Consider the following 16,064-nt stretch of genomic DNA (forward strand, 5'->3'; position numbering starts at 1 on the left):
AACACTAATTGGGTTGAGTATCTGATCACCATTAATCAATCTTTTTAGTGGAACAAGCAAAATAGGTATTAAACACCTCAGCCTTCTTGATGTGGTCAGTTATCTCTTTCCCTGTTAAGCAGAGGGCCTGAGCTTTCCTTTTTCTCTTGATTCTAATATATTTAAAGAACCTCTTCTTATTGCCTTTTATGTCCCTTTTAAGGTGTGACTCATTTTGTGCTTTCGCTTTTCTGATTTTGTCCATACCTGCTTGTATTACTCTTTTGTATTGATCAATTCATCTATATTTCCACTTTTTGTAGGATTCTTTTTTGATTTTCAGGTAATTAAAAAGCTTCTGATAGAGCCATACTGGCCTCTTACAGTTCTTGCCATCTTTCCTTTGCAGGTCCTGCACAAGGAGCCTCTTCACAGTATTCCAGCTACCAACAGGGACAGGGGCAGCAGTATGGAAGTTACAGAGCTTCTCAGACAGGACCATCTGCCCAACAACAGAGGCCTTATGGCTATGAGCAGGTAAATTATTTTAATTTCTGCCATAAATGGTCTGGATTAGCCTTTTTCAGGAAGCCCTGCCTTGGAAGAAATCAGCTTTTACTTGCACACAGGAAAAGCTATGAGGTTGAAGACCCAGATCCATTGTCATATACTCACACTGGATTCCCTAGTATTGGCAATGCATTATTGGGCTCATCCAATTTTGTAAGCCAAAATAGTTTCATCCAGTCCTCCTGAGTGCATGACACAGAAATGATATTATCTTCTAATGTGTTGTATTTTGTAATTTTTAACAGGGTCAATATGGAAACTACCAGCAATAAAGGGAGAAGCTCCTGTATCTGATTCATTTCAATAGTATATCCATCTTTTGAACTGGATGTACTGGCAGTTTTGATTAATTGTAATATGTTGGTTACCCCTTAGCACAAAGCAGCGTCTGTATGTGAACAGTGTTCATTTCATGCTGGATATGAAGCAGTGCACTACTGGTAACAAGACAATGCTTTAATGGTTTGATATATTTGGTGCTGTGTATAGTATGTATGTTGATACAATGCAGAGGTTTTTTTCCCCCATTCTTGATGTTTCTAAATAGCTTAGGGGTCATTTGATCAGAGTTTTTATGTGCCCAGATCTGGGAAACAGCTAGGATATTCTGCAATCCAGCTAAATACAAAGATCACTCAGCCACATCTCTGCCCATGCAGTTATTCTAATGTAGGTTATGAACCTATGTTTAACTGGACACATTGCAGTTTAACTGTTGTATATGCCAGCCTCTGAAATCCATGGCTTTCAAATGTACTACTTTACGGTATGAAGACAGGGGCATTCTTTATGTTGAATCAATTTCCACAATAAAAGACAAAAATAAAAACAATAGAAGTAATATTTCATTTGCTGAGGACATTATGCTCAGCAAATTTATATAGCTAATTTCCCATGTCTTCTAATGTAATATCTGCATCATTCCACATTTTTGTAGTAAAAGGTGAAGAGATGATCAAAACCTGTTTTCAAGGAAATATGAATTTCCAGAAGCACCTTTTATAGATCCATGAAAGTATGGTTTAAGTATAGTATATGTCATGGTTAAAAGAAATAAAAGAAAACTCTGGGAATGAAGCTATAAGTCTACTAGAAATCAGTATTGCTTCATATCGTGTTTAGCTGACAAATATGTGACCACATTCCAGTCTTAAATATGCTACTCCAAATTTTATCACAACTTATAAATATTTATGCCAAATTTCCCAGGTAGCCAGTTGTTTGCTCTTTAATTTCTGGTTCTTCCATTGCTCTACTAGTTCAGATTTTCTAGCAAGCATTATAACCGTAAATAAAATCAGGTTATCAAATTGACTTTTTCTGCAGTTATTCATCGCTTTTGCTTTTCTCTAGTAGCTTCATAGAAGTAATTTAGAATTGGTGTAAAAAATCCATCTTTGTTTCAAAGGAAAAATCAGTAATTCATCTTTAACAGTGAACATTCATTATGCATATGGAAAGGTGATTGTTAATGGGATTCAACCATTAAAGGAAAACTTATAGAGGGAGAATGAGAAATATTGGGACAGTGGTACTTAAAAGCCAACATGAACAATAAAAGTAGTTTATATTCAGTTTTACATTTTTTTAAAAATGGGATTTTTACTGCTGAGTAAAATATGTCTAAATTGTCTGTGACTAAAGGGTTAAAATGGCTAAAATTTATTTAATATAATTTTTTTAAAAAAGTGAAATATTACCTTAAGATTAACTGGAACTTTCAGAGTATAGATTTAAATATATCTTCTGTGAGTTTTCTCCTTTTGAGGTGTTTATTGGATTATATTTTGAGTTGTGGAATTTTTATATTCTGAAAACTAACACCACCCAGAAAATTTAGATATCACGCTTCAGGTTTGGATTTGTTTTTCCTGAAAAGGAAAATCTTAATACTTGATAGCTAAATGGTTTATTATTAAATGTTGTTCAAGCTCTGCCCTTGCAGCATTAACACTTCTAATTGCTGATCAGTGAAATGGAGTTAGCATTTTTATTCATTCTTTATTTCTCTTTTCCTTCCTGCTGGTGTTTTCATACAACTGAGTACTTTTAAATATCAGATAAGGCACAGAAAAGAAGTATGAGGGTTTTTTTTAATCTATGTTAATGTTACAGGTAACCAGGAGAATGCAATATTGTTCCTTGCCAGCTTGGAAATATGCCTTTTATGTGGTTTTTGAAAGTGCTAATATAATCCTTTTGAGAGAATATGAACAACATTTAAAAAAAATTAAACAGCAACATTACTTCTATCTGAAATGTCTTACATTAAGAATTTCTTGAATGTTGTGTATATACTGTATTTGAAAGAGCACTTTGGAACTGGTTTGTACATTTATTTCCTAATTTATACATGATTTTTTGGTGTTAATATTTCTAATTGTTAATAACAAAATGTTTATTTAATGTGTTGTCCATTTTTATGTATTAATGTGGAAACAAAAAGTGATGCCAGCATTTTGACCTTTTTCATTAATTGTATCATTTTCTGTTTTGTAATACAGAATGCTTGAAACTGGTTTAGGTTAAAATGAACTGATTATGAAGCCTATTGATGGTATTTTTCCTATGATGCAAAGACTTTTTTTAAAAAGGACCAGTGTAATAACAATGGGAGATTCAGTTTTTATTGCAGACTTTTTGGAAACAATGCCTCATCACACTCCCTCCCCCGATAGTCTTCAGGTAAAGCTCACTGCACGTAAAAACACTTACTACAGTTTTCAGATGTTCTAAGTCAGTGTTTCTCAGACTTTTATACTGGTGACTCCTTTCACATAGCAAGCCTGAGTGCGACCCCCCCCTTATAAATTAAAAACACGTTTTAATATATTTAACACCATTATAAATGTTAGAGGCAAAGCAGGGTTTGGGGTGGAGGCTGACACCTCACCACCCCGAGGGTTCCCAACCCCCAGTTTGGGAATCTCTTCTAAAATTTTGTTCAATCTGCAGAGATCAAGCATTATACACCTCTGCCTCGATATAACATGACCAGATATAACACGAATTTGGATATAACACGGTAAAGCAGCGCTCCGGGGGGGGGGGGAGGGAGGCGGAATGCTCTGGTGGATCAAAGCAAGTTCAATATAATGCGGTTTCACCTATAACGCGGTAAGATTTTTTGGCTCTCGAGGACAGCGTTATATCCTCCACTATCAGAGGGGTAGCCGTGTTAGTCTGGGTCTGTAAAAGCAGCAAAGAGTCCTGTGGCACCTTATAGGCTAACAGACGTATTGGAGCATGAGCTTTTGTGGGTGAATACCCACTTCGTCGGATGCATGTAGTGGAAATTTCCAGGGGCAGGTATATATATATATATATATGCAAGCAAGAAGCAGGCTAGAGGTAACGAGGATATCACTGTCTATGGAGGATAGACTGTAACTTAATGTTGCAGTTAAGTCCCCTGCTTTCACTGATGTCAAAGGTAAAACTCCTAATGATATTAATGGGAGCAGGCTCAGGCCCAAAAGATGGAGACGAAAGCTCTGATATTGCAAAGATTTATGCACATGTTTAACTTTATGCACTGCAAGTACATCTAGTGACTTCAGTGGCAGTCCTTCCAATGGGTAGGTCTGCACAGCACCAAAAGGTTAATTCTGACCCTGAGTAGACAAACGTGCTAGCTCTACTCTAGCTAGCACACTAAAAATAGCAGGGTGGCCATGGCAGCACAAGCAGTTGCTCAGGCTAGTGGGGGGGCAAGCAAGATTGGATTCAGGTGGCTAGTTCCAACCCCCCTGGTATCACTGCTGTTTTTAAGCGCACTACCTTATGGGGAGCCAGCATGCATCTAATGTGGTGGGAAGCATCCGCCCAGCTGCTGTATCACCATATCCCAGGAGTGAAGTTAAGTCTGTCTTTGCCAGGCCAGGGCTCTATTTCAAGAGCCTGATAAGATAACACAAGAGAAAGCACTGACGATTTCAGGGCCCTCAGACAAAGCTCTAGATCAGTGGTTCCCAAACTTTAATAACCTATGAACCCCTTTCACTAAAATGTCAAGTCTCACGAACCCCCTCCTAAAAATGAATACACCTCTACCCCAATATAACGCAATCCAATGTAACTCAAATTTGGATATAACGCGGTAAAGCAGTGCTCCGGGCGGGGGCGGGGGGGAGGAGAAGGCTGCACACTCTGGCAGATCAAAGCAAGTTCGATATAACACAGTTTCACCTATAACATGGTAAGATTTTTTGGCTCCTGAGGACACCGTTATATCAGGGTAGAGGTGTATTTCCAGGGATTTTCTACTTTACCTGAGCCTAAATTATAAAAGCAGTGATCTCAGAAATAGAAAATTTGTTTTTGTGACATGCTTATTACACACTATTATTTATCATTACAGTATTTTTATTACATTATGAAAATGGCAACACTCTTCCAAGATCTCACTTTCATAGCTTGTATATAAATAAGTCTGTTATAAGACAAGGCTCCTATGTTTCATCAAGGAGTATCAGATGTGAAACAGCATGAAGGTATTTAAGAAGCCACCTCAGAGTTCCTCCTACACAAGCATTCAGGCAGGGCCGGTGCAAGGATATTTTGTGCCCTATGCAAAACTTCCACCTTGTGCCCGCCCCCCCCCTACTCCCAGAGCATCACTTACTATAAACGTTCAAAAATGAATACTGCATAATGTGGCATTGTTCATTAGAATTCATATAAGGGGGTCAGAGGAGATGTTCACAACGGTCCCTTCTGGCCTGGGGAAACCTATGAGCAAGGGAGGCTGAGACTGCCCCCAGCTTGCAGGGTCTCTAAACGTTCCCAGGCTCTGAGTACTTCACCCTCCGGGGGTGGGGGAGACCCAGGGGGAAGGAGGGCAGAGCCAGGCTCTCCAAGGAAGCAGGTAAGGATCTCCCTGGGGATCAAGGCTGTCTCCCCACGTTGGCACAGTGCCACCACGGGGGTGGGGAGGGGTTGATGTTTGGAAGTGGCACCTGTGCCAGCCCTTTCCCCTCCGGGGTTTAGTTTCACTTTCCCTCGCGCCAGGAGGTGGCTGCGCCCAGCCCCAGGCACGGCGCATTGGAGGGCAAAGCTCACCTGAGCTCAGGACTGCATCCTGCCTCCCCCAACAGCTCTGTCCCTTGGCCGTGCTGGTCGCTGCACCCAGTCAGCTGTCTCCTCCTTGCTTCGCCACAGGCTCCCACTGACCATCCTGTGTGGTGCCCCTCGCTGCGGGGGCCGGTTATGGAGGCCTCGCTCCCCGCCCTGCCCCACTCAGTTGACTCTCATGATGCCAGACACCGCTTTTTTGTGCCCCCAAATCTTGGCATCGTAAGCAGCCGCCTGGTGGTTACACCAGCCCTGCATTCAGGTCTTGAGCAGTCCAGGCAAACAACACACATTACAACAAAGCTTAAACTTGTTCTTCATAATAATTTTTAAAACAATACTAGCTGCCTATTTAATTTTAAAAACAGCAAAAAAATATCCACCTCCCTTTCCATTTCTTATAAGGAGTCTTGAAGTTTAAATCTCCTCAGTGGGATAGACACGCTTGCTTTGATTGGCTTGGCTCTTGGACGCCTAGGGGCTCTGGGCTGCTGGCCCAGTACTGCCTGGGGTCCCTAGGGGCAGCTCTGTCCGCCATTAGGGATTTTTTTTTTTCCCCGCAAGAACCCCCGCTAACATTTTGCAAAGCCCCGTTTGGGAACCACTGCCCTGGGTCGTTTCTACAGCAGAACCAGCGTCTGACCAGCAAGGAGGTTGTACAGCTGCTTTTGAACACGCACCGGGGCATCTCCGGGCAGAGACCATGCCCGCTACTCTCGCCACAGGACTCCCTCGTCTTGTGTCTGGGGCCCAGCCGCCAGTCCCCCCATACTCATCCCCATGGCTGGGGCCAGACCCCGAGATCCGTGGGCAGGGCCAGGACTGGGTGACTGGAGGCCATCTAATGAGCTGGTTCTTCGCCCAGCCCCAGGGCGCGATGTCGGAGGGGAGCATTAGCCGTCTGAAAGCCAAGAGGGGAGGCACAGCGCGGCTCCAGCCCGCACGGAGCCGTTAAGCGGGGCTCGCATTTGACCGCAATCCTTTTCCCGCGCTTTTCTTACCTATGGGAGGGGGAGGAAGGGAGAGTCCTGCGCGTGCGCCAATCTGACGAGCGATGACGCGTTTGCGTGAGGTCGTGACCTCTGCGTCCAAGGAAACGTGATACTAGTGGGTGGGTCCATCAGGGGGAAGTTCCTCGCAGTTGGTGGGTACTGTGCGGGGTTTGGATTTGGGGTAACGCAGGGGCTGGTTGTGGGGTAGCGCAGGGGCTGGTTCTGGGATAGAGGGGGCTCTGGGGCCGCAGAGGGGGTGCAGGGGCTGGCTCTCTGCTGCTGAGTCAATAGAGCTGGGTTCTCAAACGGGGTTGGGACCCCTCAGGGAGTTGTGAGGTTATTACATGGGGGGGGTCACAAGCTGTCAGCTCCACCCCAAAACTTGTTTTTCCTCCAGCATTTATAATAGTATTAAATATATTTAAAGGTGTTTTTAGTGGGGGGTCACACTCAGATGCTTGCTTGTGAAAGGGGTCACCAGTACAAAATTTTGAGAACCTCTGCAATAGAGGGGCTGCAAATTATATATAGTCCATGTTTCTGAACAGCCGTGCAGTAATGAATGCATGTGCACAGGCATTAGTGAAGGGAAATCAGTTTAGAGGTGATATATGTGTTTGGTGTCTGACTCTCAGAAGGATATTACAGCGGTTGAGTAAGAAAATATTTGTTAAATATTTATCAATCCTTGGACCTTGCCTTTCTAACACATTACATCTTTCGTTATGTAAACTGATTTTTTGCTCTCTTGATTTGCATGTGAAACAGTTGTTTCTAGAGCCACAAAGGTAAATTTTAGTTAGTGGTGTTCCTTTGTCTATAATTTTCACTTTCTAGGTGGATATGCTGGGATCTAAAATCTTTTCATCAAGAACATGGGCTTTGCTGGATGGCTTACGGCAATGGAAACCTGCATATTCACCACATATACAGATTTGCTTATTGCCGCAGCAGTTTAAGAGCTGGCAGAGGATTCTTTCCACAAACTGTGCAAAGTGTGCAAAAAATCAACGGCTGAAACAAAAAAGAGCAATATCAGAAGAGAAGCTGGTAAAGTCTAAACTAAAATTCAGATAGGATAACCTACCATATGTTCAAAGAACTTGCTGTATCCTAAATGAATACACCACTCCCAGAGATGAGTGTTTTGTGTATATTCCCCACTTACCGTTGACATTATAATTAAATATTTTTATGAAATATAATTAACTTTTTGAATAGTGGAAAAAATAGTTGTAAATAAGTATTTCATGTTATAAAAATCTAAGTTCACAGTGAACATTATTCATGATGACTTCAGTGGTAGTAGTAGCTATAGGAGTTGCTTCACTGTAGAGCAGTGGTTCTCAACCAGGGGTACAGGTACCCCTGGGGGTGCTCAGAGGTCTTCTAGTGGGTACATCAACTCATCTAGATATTTGCCTAGTTTTACAACTACATAAAAAGCACTAGCAAAGTCAATACTCACTAAAATTTCATACAGACAATGACTTGTTTATGCTACTCCTGTACACTAAAATGTAAGTATAATATTTATATTTCAAATGATTTATTTTATAATTATATGGCACAAATGAGAACATAAGCAACTTTTCAGTAATAGTGTGCTCAGACACTTGTATTTTTATGTCTGGTTTTGTAAGCAAGTAGTTTTTGAATTAGGTGAAACTTGGGGGTACGCAAGACAAATTGGACTCGTGAAAGGGGTAGAGTAGTCTGGAAAGGTTGAGAACCACTGCAGTAGAGGTTTTAATGATCATAATTCTCTTTTGGGTTGGAAAAATGACATAGAACAATACATTATTGTTTTTTAGACAGTTGCCACTTTAAAGTTCAATTAGTGTTTTGCTTGTATTTTTTTAAAAGAAATTATGTAGCTCCCAGATTGCCTAGATTTAATGACTAGTCAATCATAGGCTTTCTCATTTTTGTTTAGGTGCTTCCGTTTGGTTCTATATTTCAGCTGCAGGGAAATGAATTAATTTTTTGTAATAAGCAATAATTGCATCTAGTTAATTTTAAAACAGCAGTTTGCAATTTTGCCATTTGATGGTGCTAACTACATTTGAAAAAGGAGGCTTTTTAGCAACGGTCACATTTTTATGCTAAACCCAGGGTTATGAGCTCAGCCCTTGAGGGGGCCATTTGAGGATTGGTCCTGCTTTGGGCAGGGGGTTGGACTAGATGACCACCTGAGGTCCCTTCCAACCCTGATATTCTATGATTCTATTCTATGATAGAACCTCAGCGTTACAAACCCTTCGAGAGTGGAGGTTGTTCGTAACTCTGAACAAAACATTTTGGTGGTTGTTTCAAAAGTTTACAATTGAACACTGACTTAATAGAGCTTTGAAATTTTACTATGCAGAAGAAAAATTCTGCTTTTAACCATCTTAATTTAAATGACACAAGCAGAGAAATAGTTTCCTGGACAAATCTTTTTTTAAACTTTCCCTTTATTTTTGTTGTTAGTCTATTGTGTTTGCTTTTTATTTTATTTATTTATTTTGCGTCTGCTGCTGCCTGATACCTCATTTGGAACTGGAAGTATGCTGTGTGGTTGATTGGTCAGTTCATAACTCTGGTGTTCATAATGCTGAGGTTCTGCTGTACTGGTGACTGTGCAAAAGGAATTTTGATTATTGAAGAATTGGATTTTTCTCAGGTGCTTGTGTGTCACTTTACTAGTAACAATTTTTCACCACTCAAGCTATTTAAATATTTTAAAAAATATCTGTTACTAGATTCTTGTATTACCATTTGTAAGTAAATTTTTCTCTACATCATGACACACAAGAGAATACCTATGTACATGCCAATACTTTTATAGCACTTTTCATCTGAGGATCTCCAGAAAATTTTCCAAAGGTTAGTGGATAAGTATAGTTAACTCTATTGTACATAGAGAAGTTAAAATGACTTGCCCAAGGTAATGCAATAAATCAGTGGCAGACTTGGACTCTAATCTAGGACTCTTCACGTTGTCTCCTGCTTTAACCATTGTACCACTGCTTATGGGAAGTATTTATGATCCCCACCCTGCTCTGTTCCCAAGAAAGACCTTTTCTTAAATTCTTGATGTGTTGGAACATTGGACTGTTCTGTCTTATTAAATGAAGATTGAAGTTTGCATGAAGAATAGCATCATTGGAGTAGGGAGTAGTGAACTGATACCAGAAAATAGCCCTCCCCTTCACCCATTATGCAAACTTTAGCTCATGTACTGTATAAGAACCAAATCTACTCATTCCTCAAATGTTTGAATGCTTCATTCCTTCCATTTTGTGCTCATGAGTAGAACAAAAGTGCTAGGTGATACTATTTGTATTGCAAAAGTACACAGAGCTTCCAAATCAGGATTGTGCTAGCTACTGTACAATCATTTAAGAAAGATTCAGTCTCTGCCCAGAGGTTCTCTTCAGAGAGTCTCTTGTAACTTTCCAGCCCAGGTTTGTAGGCTTGAGGTTCAAATATTTCAGATAAGCAGTAAGGAGTTTAGCTGCTTATTACTGCAGAAGTCTAATGCCAAATATTGAGATTCAGTCTCCACTAGCTTGTGCCAGAGAACAGTTTCATCTTTACAATATAATTACAGCTTGCTATTTTTATGTCCTAGTGTTGCTGAGACCCACATATCTTCCTTGTATCATCCATAGTTCAATGCACTTTTTTTTTTTTTTGGACTCTATGCACAAAATGCCTTCAGTTTTTCCTACTCTGTTGGAAAAGTTCTTACAAATTCCAGGTCAGAGTAGAGCTGGAAACTCTCAATGTAGTCAGTTTGGAGCATACTGACTTTTAAATATACTTAGACTGGCCTTTTAAAAATTTCCCATGTACTGTTAACTGCCTAGGTTACTGAGTTTCCTTGCTTCTTTCGGTGGAAGAAGAGGTCTGTGTAAGCTTCAGATCTTGTCTCTTTCACCTTCAGAAGTTGGTCCAGATATTACCTCGCCCATTTTTCTTTTTTTTTCAGTAGATGTTAATTATCATTTTAATAGTTTCCTAATATACGTAATTAGGGAGGATGATCTTTGAGCATCTTCTCTCTGGAATTCTTTGCCAGTGGAAACTCAAAGATGTATGTTAGATGTTTATGTTTTAAGGGTCTCTTAATATGTGTGATTCTGTGTACATCCTTCAAGATAATTGCTAGGTTAATAGGCTTTCTTCGGTTGATGTCTGAACTGTAGCTGTGCTATAGGTTTTGATTTTCAAATGGAAATTGAAATTCCTGGCATTTAAAGATAGCTATGTTTTGTAGAAACTTTCAGGTTGTTGAAACAGAGGTCTGATAATGTTTCACTAAACTTTGGAGAAATCATATGAAACCATCTCTCCATTGCAGACCCGATATTTTGTAGATCATCGAAGAGTGTGTGTGATTGGAGGCCGCGGAGGACAGGGTATTAACTCTTTCCACAGTGAGCCTAGAAAAGAGTTTGGAGGTCCTGATGGTGGAAACGGAGGAGATGGGGGCCATGTTATTTTGAAAGGTAAAAGTTGCATATTCTTTTTGTCTTGTATACTACAGATTAAGGGATGGCTTGTTAAATATTGTCCCTTTGTTTAAAGGTATTTTTGATGTCTTTCCACAAACTGAGTTTGAGTGATAGAACGAATAAATATATATGACAGGAAAATGTTTTTCTTTTTCTTCACTTCATCTGTTGTTTGCAATACTTCCAAGGATAGTCACTGCAGAGGGGATGTGAATGACGCTGATATTCTTACATGATCTAGCTAGAAAATATTTTAGGTCAAACTGATTTGAAAATCTAATGCCTTTTTAATATCGCATAGCATATGCCTCAGAAAATGCTAAAGTACTCTTGTCATCTTCCCACACTGACACAGATGGCTTTACTCCCTGCGTCAGGAGCAAACATTTATTCTTTATAGAACTAACACACACATTCCAGGTGCGCTTCTTTGACCTTGCCTTTAGTAATAAAAATGTGTGGCACAACAAAGATAAAATGCTACAAAAGTGTAAGCTAGATAAATACTAAAAAAGTCTAACAACCTCTTGAGGGAGAAGAAGAACCAATATGACAAATGCTAGTCGTGATTCTTAATGCACTTCTGGAAGACTTTCAGGTACTACAATATGAATGAGAGTGGTATAAGAATCTGAGAAGAATAAAATACACACTTAAAAATGGGTATAGTGTATGACCTTTAAAACAGACTTGAAACTACTAATTGGCATAACATCTGTGGAACATTCAAAACAGAATTTTCCTAGGTTGGTTTAAATTGGTGATTTTAAACTTGTTTTGTGTTTAGACTTTGTAGTTATTTTCCTAAAGAAAGGTGGATTCTGATTGGCTGCTAAACATTAAACATATTGATTTGTAACTAAATATAGCCTTGACACTAAATTGGGTACTTCTTTTTGCTAACCAGCAGGATATACTATATCTATACACATTTATTTAAGCAATTATATAGCTTAACATACATTTCTTAAGATTCATTTTTAATACTTTTTATGATAAAAATGGAAAATGACATTTCTTATTTACTAGATTCCTTTTTTATTCATGATTTGTGTCAAGTTGCATTTGGATGGAAATTAGAATTCATTTAAAAATGCACAAAAACAGTATTTGAACATTTGTTTTTGATTAGTTAAATAAAACTACCTGAAATTTGCCGGATACATAAGGAAAAAAGGAGTTAATCAAAACTAGTTTTGCATTTAAAACTAATTGATTTATTTATAAAAGGAAGTATCTGGAGTCAGTGAGTTGAACTGGTTGTTTTTGGTCACCGTGTCTTTCAAGATTTTAGAAGTAGTAGATCTCATCTTCTCTCACCTTGTTTTTATTCATAGATTGAAAGAGAAAAACAAACCTTCCTGCTTAATTTTCAATCGGTATCTTAACTTTGAATGAAATGCAAATCATTAAGTTCAGAATAATTTAATGAAGTTTGGGGAAAAGGGATCCCTTGGCACAGCAGAAACATGGAATCATTGTCGTAATACCCCCAAAAGTGTCATCATACTGACTTTAACAACTAGAGAGGAGTTATGCTACTCTCTGTTGTAGGGGAAGGCGTATGTGATGCTACCCAGGATGAAGCAGCAGTGGATGCAAAGTTTTTAGAAGAACAGGCAGAATTAAGGCGCAGGAGATCCTGTGTTGATCAGATACTCACTAGTAATCCTCTTAGAAGAATGAATAGAATGGCAAGTTCTCCTCTTATCAGTTTTTTATTTTTTTTCAAAAGGCATTTGATAGCCTTGGTGGCGAGGGGGGGGGGGGCATACACTGTAGAATATTCCTCAGTCCTATGGAGTCCCAGCTAAAGTTGTCAACATCAAGGCCATGTATAGCTGTGCAAAATGCTCTGTAAGGTTGAATAGCCAGATAACAGAGTCGTTCATCATGGCATGAAACAGGGCTGCGTTTTATCACCTCTCTTGTTTGGCATAGCCATAGACTGGATAAAGAAGAAGTGTATTAGCAACACACACTGTTATAGCATGGGTAGATGGCACGTGTCTAGAAGACTTAGACTTCGCTGATGATATTTCACCACTGAGTGAAACACATGAGAAGTTACAAAGATAGACAACCTGGGAAAAGTAGCAGACTACCAGGGTTCAAAATTAGTTATGCTAAAACTTCCTTGAAACCCAGAAGTCAAATAGTAACATCACATTAGAAGGCAAAAGCCATCAAGAAAGTAGAAAATAGTGCACCTACCTAGGCAGCAGCATATTGTCCAATAGAGTCCAAAAGAAGGAAGTGACCCCTAGGAAAGGCCTCCACAGCATTTACTAACCTCGACAATGTGTAGAATCAAAGATCTAGAACACCAAAAGAAAACTACATTTGAATTGAAAATTCCCAGTCTCTGCACTAACATGGCTCCAGGAGCTGAAGAGCTCACATTTTCTATCAAACATTAAATAGAAAAGTGGACACCTTTAAAAATAAGTGCCTATGAAAGATTCTGGGGGTTGGTTGGAAAGACTTCATCCCCAGCAAAGAGATCTGAGAAATCACTAATCAGCTGCTCGTTCCCACCAGAATCAGAAGGAAGTGTTTGGATATATTTGGGGCATGTACTCCAGATATTAACACAGATTCCCCTATGAAGCGAAGCTGTCAAGTGGATACCAACTGATTTAAGGAAATGAGTGTCCAAGAGAAACCTTAAGAAGAATCCTTGGCAGGGAGGGCAGAACACTCAATGTCAACACCATAAAGCAGATGGAAGCAGCAACAAATGGCAGAGGGAAATGGAAGAAACTAGTTTCCACCGTGTGCACTAGTGTTGGCACTGGAAGGCTGTAAAATAAATCAAATATTAAGTCTTTGACGTACCCTTCTGGTGCTTGTAAAGAATCATTTTTTAAAATTTGATATTTAAGCTTAAAAATACTTTTAGCAATTTTAAAACAAAACTTTTTTTTTTAGCGTTTAGTTGCATTACAATACTTCCTTTCATCCTTACACTTCTATGGCATGTTGCATTCTGAAGCATCTCAAGAGTTTTACAAACTACATTGACAACAGTAACTTCATCCATCACAGACATGCCTCTACTTCTGTTGTGAAATACAACTTTTTTTTTGTAAAGAACTCATCAACACTACACAACATAAAACAGGCAGCGTGGAATTCCAAATCCTATTGAGGCTGGGCTGTAGGAAGACTACAATGAGAGAGAGTGTCATTTTGCAAATTGGAATTTGGCCAACATTAATACTGTGCTTTCTAATGACCGCAAGTGATCAGGATCTGATTTTAATACTCCTCCAAAAGGCAACAATTCCAATTACACATTCTATATTAGTATCCTATTGAGTTACTAATTCATCACTACTGATTAAGAAGGGATTCCCTTCAACTGGATAATAATACATAGCACCTATATAGTGCCAGCATTACTTTGGAGAGTGGTTTGGATGTTTCTTGGATGTTTCCCTGTCTTCTACAGACCAAGTCGGATCCAGGATAGCTTGTGAGATTATTATTAGTTGTATTAGAGTAGACTCCATTGTGATGGGTCGTGTACAAACAGAATAAGAGACAGCCTGATAAGATCACAGCTTGTGTGGCATGATTTAAAAAAAAAGTCCAGACTCTTTGTGAAACATTTAAAAGCTACTCTGAAACCTTTAGAAACACAATAACTTGTCAAAGGGAGAAATTTAAATTGATTTTATTAGTCCTCACATTGTGAACTCAGTGACTATCAATGGATTGATTACTGTGAAATGTTCTTTATTGGTTAAGAAATTGGTTTTGAAGTGGGTTTACAGAGCTTTGCATGGGCAACTTCCATTGTTGCTATACTTCATAAACAAGCGCATAAATAAAACAGTGGAGTTTTACTTTAATAGAATTGACATCATAGACCTCCCTTGGACTCTCACACTAGCTGATGGAATACTTCTGTCTGTGCTACACTGAAAAGGATAAAGTGGTCAAAAGATAATTCTACTGTTTTTCTTTTAACATAAGAATGTTTTTAAAGTGTGTGTTTTGCTTTATAGCTGACCAGCAAATCAAATCACTGGCTTCAGTCCACCCATTATATCGAGGTTTTGATGGAGAAAGAGGGAGAAGCAAAAACTGTTACGGAGCCAATGGTGGATGCACATATATTAAAGTAAGATACTGTTGCTGACTACTTTGAAAGTTGTATGTGAGAATTCAGGCCTCAGTCCTGCAAAAGCTTACCTGTGTGAGTAACTTTATGCATGTGAGTAGTCCTAATGGGACTAGTCAAAGTGAGTGTTCATAGCATCTGGGCTAGTTCACACACAGGCATGACCAAACCACTTTGTTCTCATAGTTCACACATCAGAGCCTCTCTGAAAGAGCGTGCTGCATCTCGCTAAAACAAATACTCACCAGCCTTTGCTTCTAGAATTCATATAGGCAGTGCAATCACATGCACAACTTGGGACATGTCCATTTTGATGCCAATCCCTGCTATGCTTTCCAAGTTCATGACTATATATGCTAGCAATGTTGTTTGTTCTGACAGTTTGTCTGCAGATCCCATGTGAGAACAGATTTCACCCTTTATCGTATGGTTTATTAGCACAAATTAAGGGAGGCTTTCCTTGTTTCTAAGCCTTGTCTTCACTAGACAGATATATTTTTAATAAGCTAGGGTTTACGTTGACCAACTACTATATTTAAAACTACAACTTGCCTTGTCTCCACTAAGACTTTAGTACACTAGCTAACACATATTAAAAAGCACCTTTTTTGCCTACGGTAGATATGGCCCTAAGCTTTATACCTGTATTTAGTGTTATCCATAAAGTCAACCAGCAGAGTCTGTTTTGGAGCTTTCAGTTGTTGGGGCGTGACTTTATGTATTGATAATTTATTTGTGGTCATGCCCAAAATCACGTAAGCACTTTTCAAGTAGAGAGGAAGACAAAACCCAGACAAACCGCACACGCGCATGCACACC

The 16,064-nt window shown here is 39.3% G+C and overlaps 2 protein-coding genes across 7 annotated transcripts in view; both read left to right on the forward strand.

Moving 5' to 3' along the window:
- SS18L1 (SS18L1 subunit of BAF chromatin remodeling complex) overlaps positions 1–2,955 on the forward strand; it is a 29,689-nt gene extending 26,734 nt beyond the window's left edge. Inside the window, exons 10-11 of the mRNA XM_050917805.1 lie at positions 389–516; positions 795–2,955. Coding sequence (XP_050773762.1) covers positions 389–516; positions 795–821 — 155 coding nt within the window. The 3' untranslated portion in view covers positions 822–2,955. The remainder of the gene's footprint in view (positions 1–388; positions 517–794) is intronic.
- Positions 2,956–6,692: 3,737 nt separating this feature from the next.
- MTG2 (mitochondrial ribosome associated GTPase 2) overlaps positions 6,693–16,064 on the forward strand; it is a 40,945-nt gene continuing 31,573 nt past the window's right edge. The window contains exons 1-4 of one of the 6 annotated variants that reach the window (XM_050917798.1): positions 6,693–6,733; positions 7,452–7,664; positions 10,963–11,110; positions 15,130–15,245. In XM_050917798.1, the coding sequence (XP_050773755.1) occupies positions 7,458–7,664; positions 10,963–11,110; positions 15,130–15,245 (471 nt within the window). In that variant the 5' untranslated portion in view covers positions 6,693–6,733; positions 7,452–7,457. Of the gene's footprint in view, positions 6,767–6,834; positions 7,665–10,962; positions 11,111–15,129; positions 15,246–16,064 lie in introns of those variants that run through there. The other 5 variants (XM_050917797.1, XM_050917796.1, XM_050917795.1 and 2 more) reach the window with 5 other exon arrangements.

Source organism: Gopherus flavomarginatus, chromosome 11, assembly GCF_025201925.1.
Source record: "Gopherus flavomarginatus isolate rGopFla2 chromosome 11, rGopFla2.mat.asm, whole genome shotgun sequence".
Lineage (NCBI taxonomy): Eukaryota > Metazoa > Chordata > Testudines > Testudinidae > Gopherus > Gopherus flavomarginatus.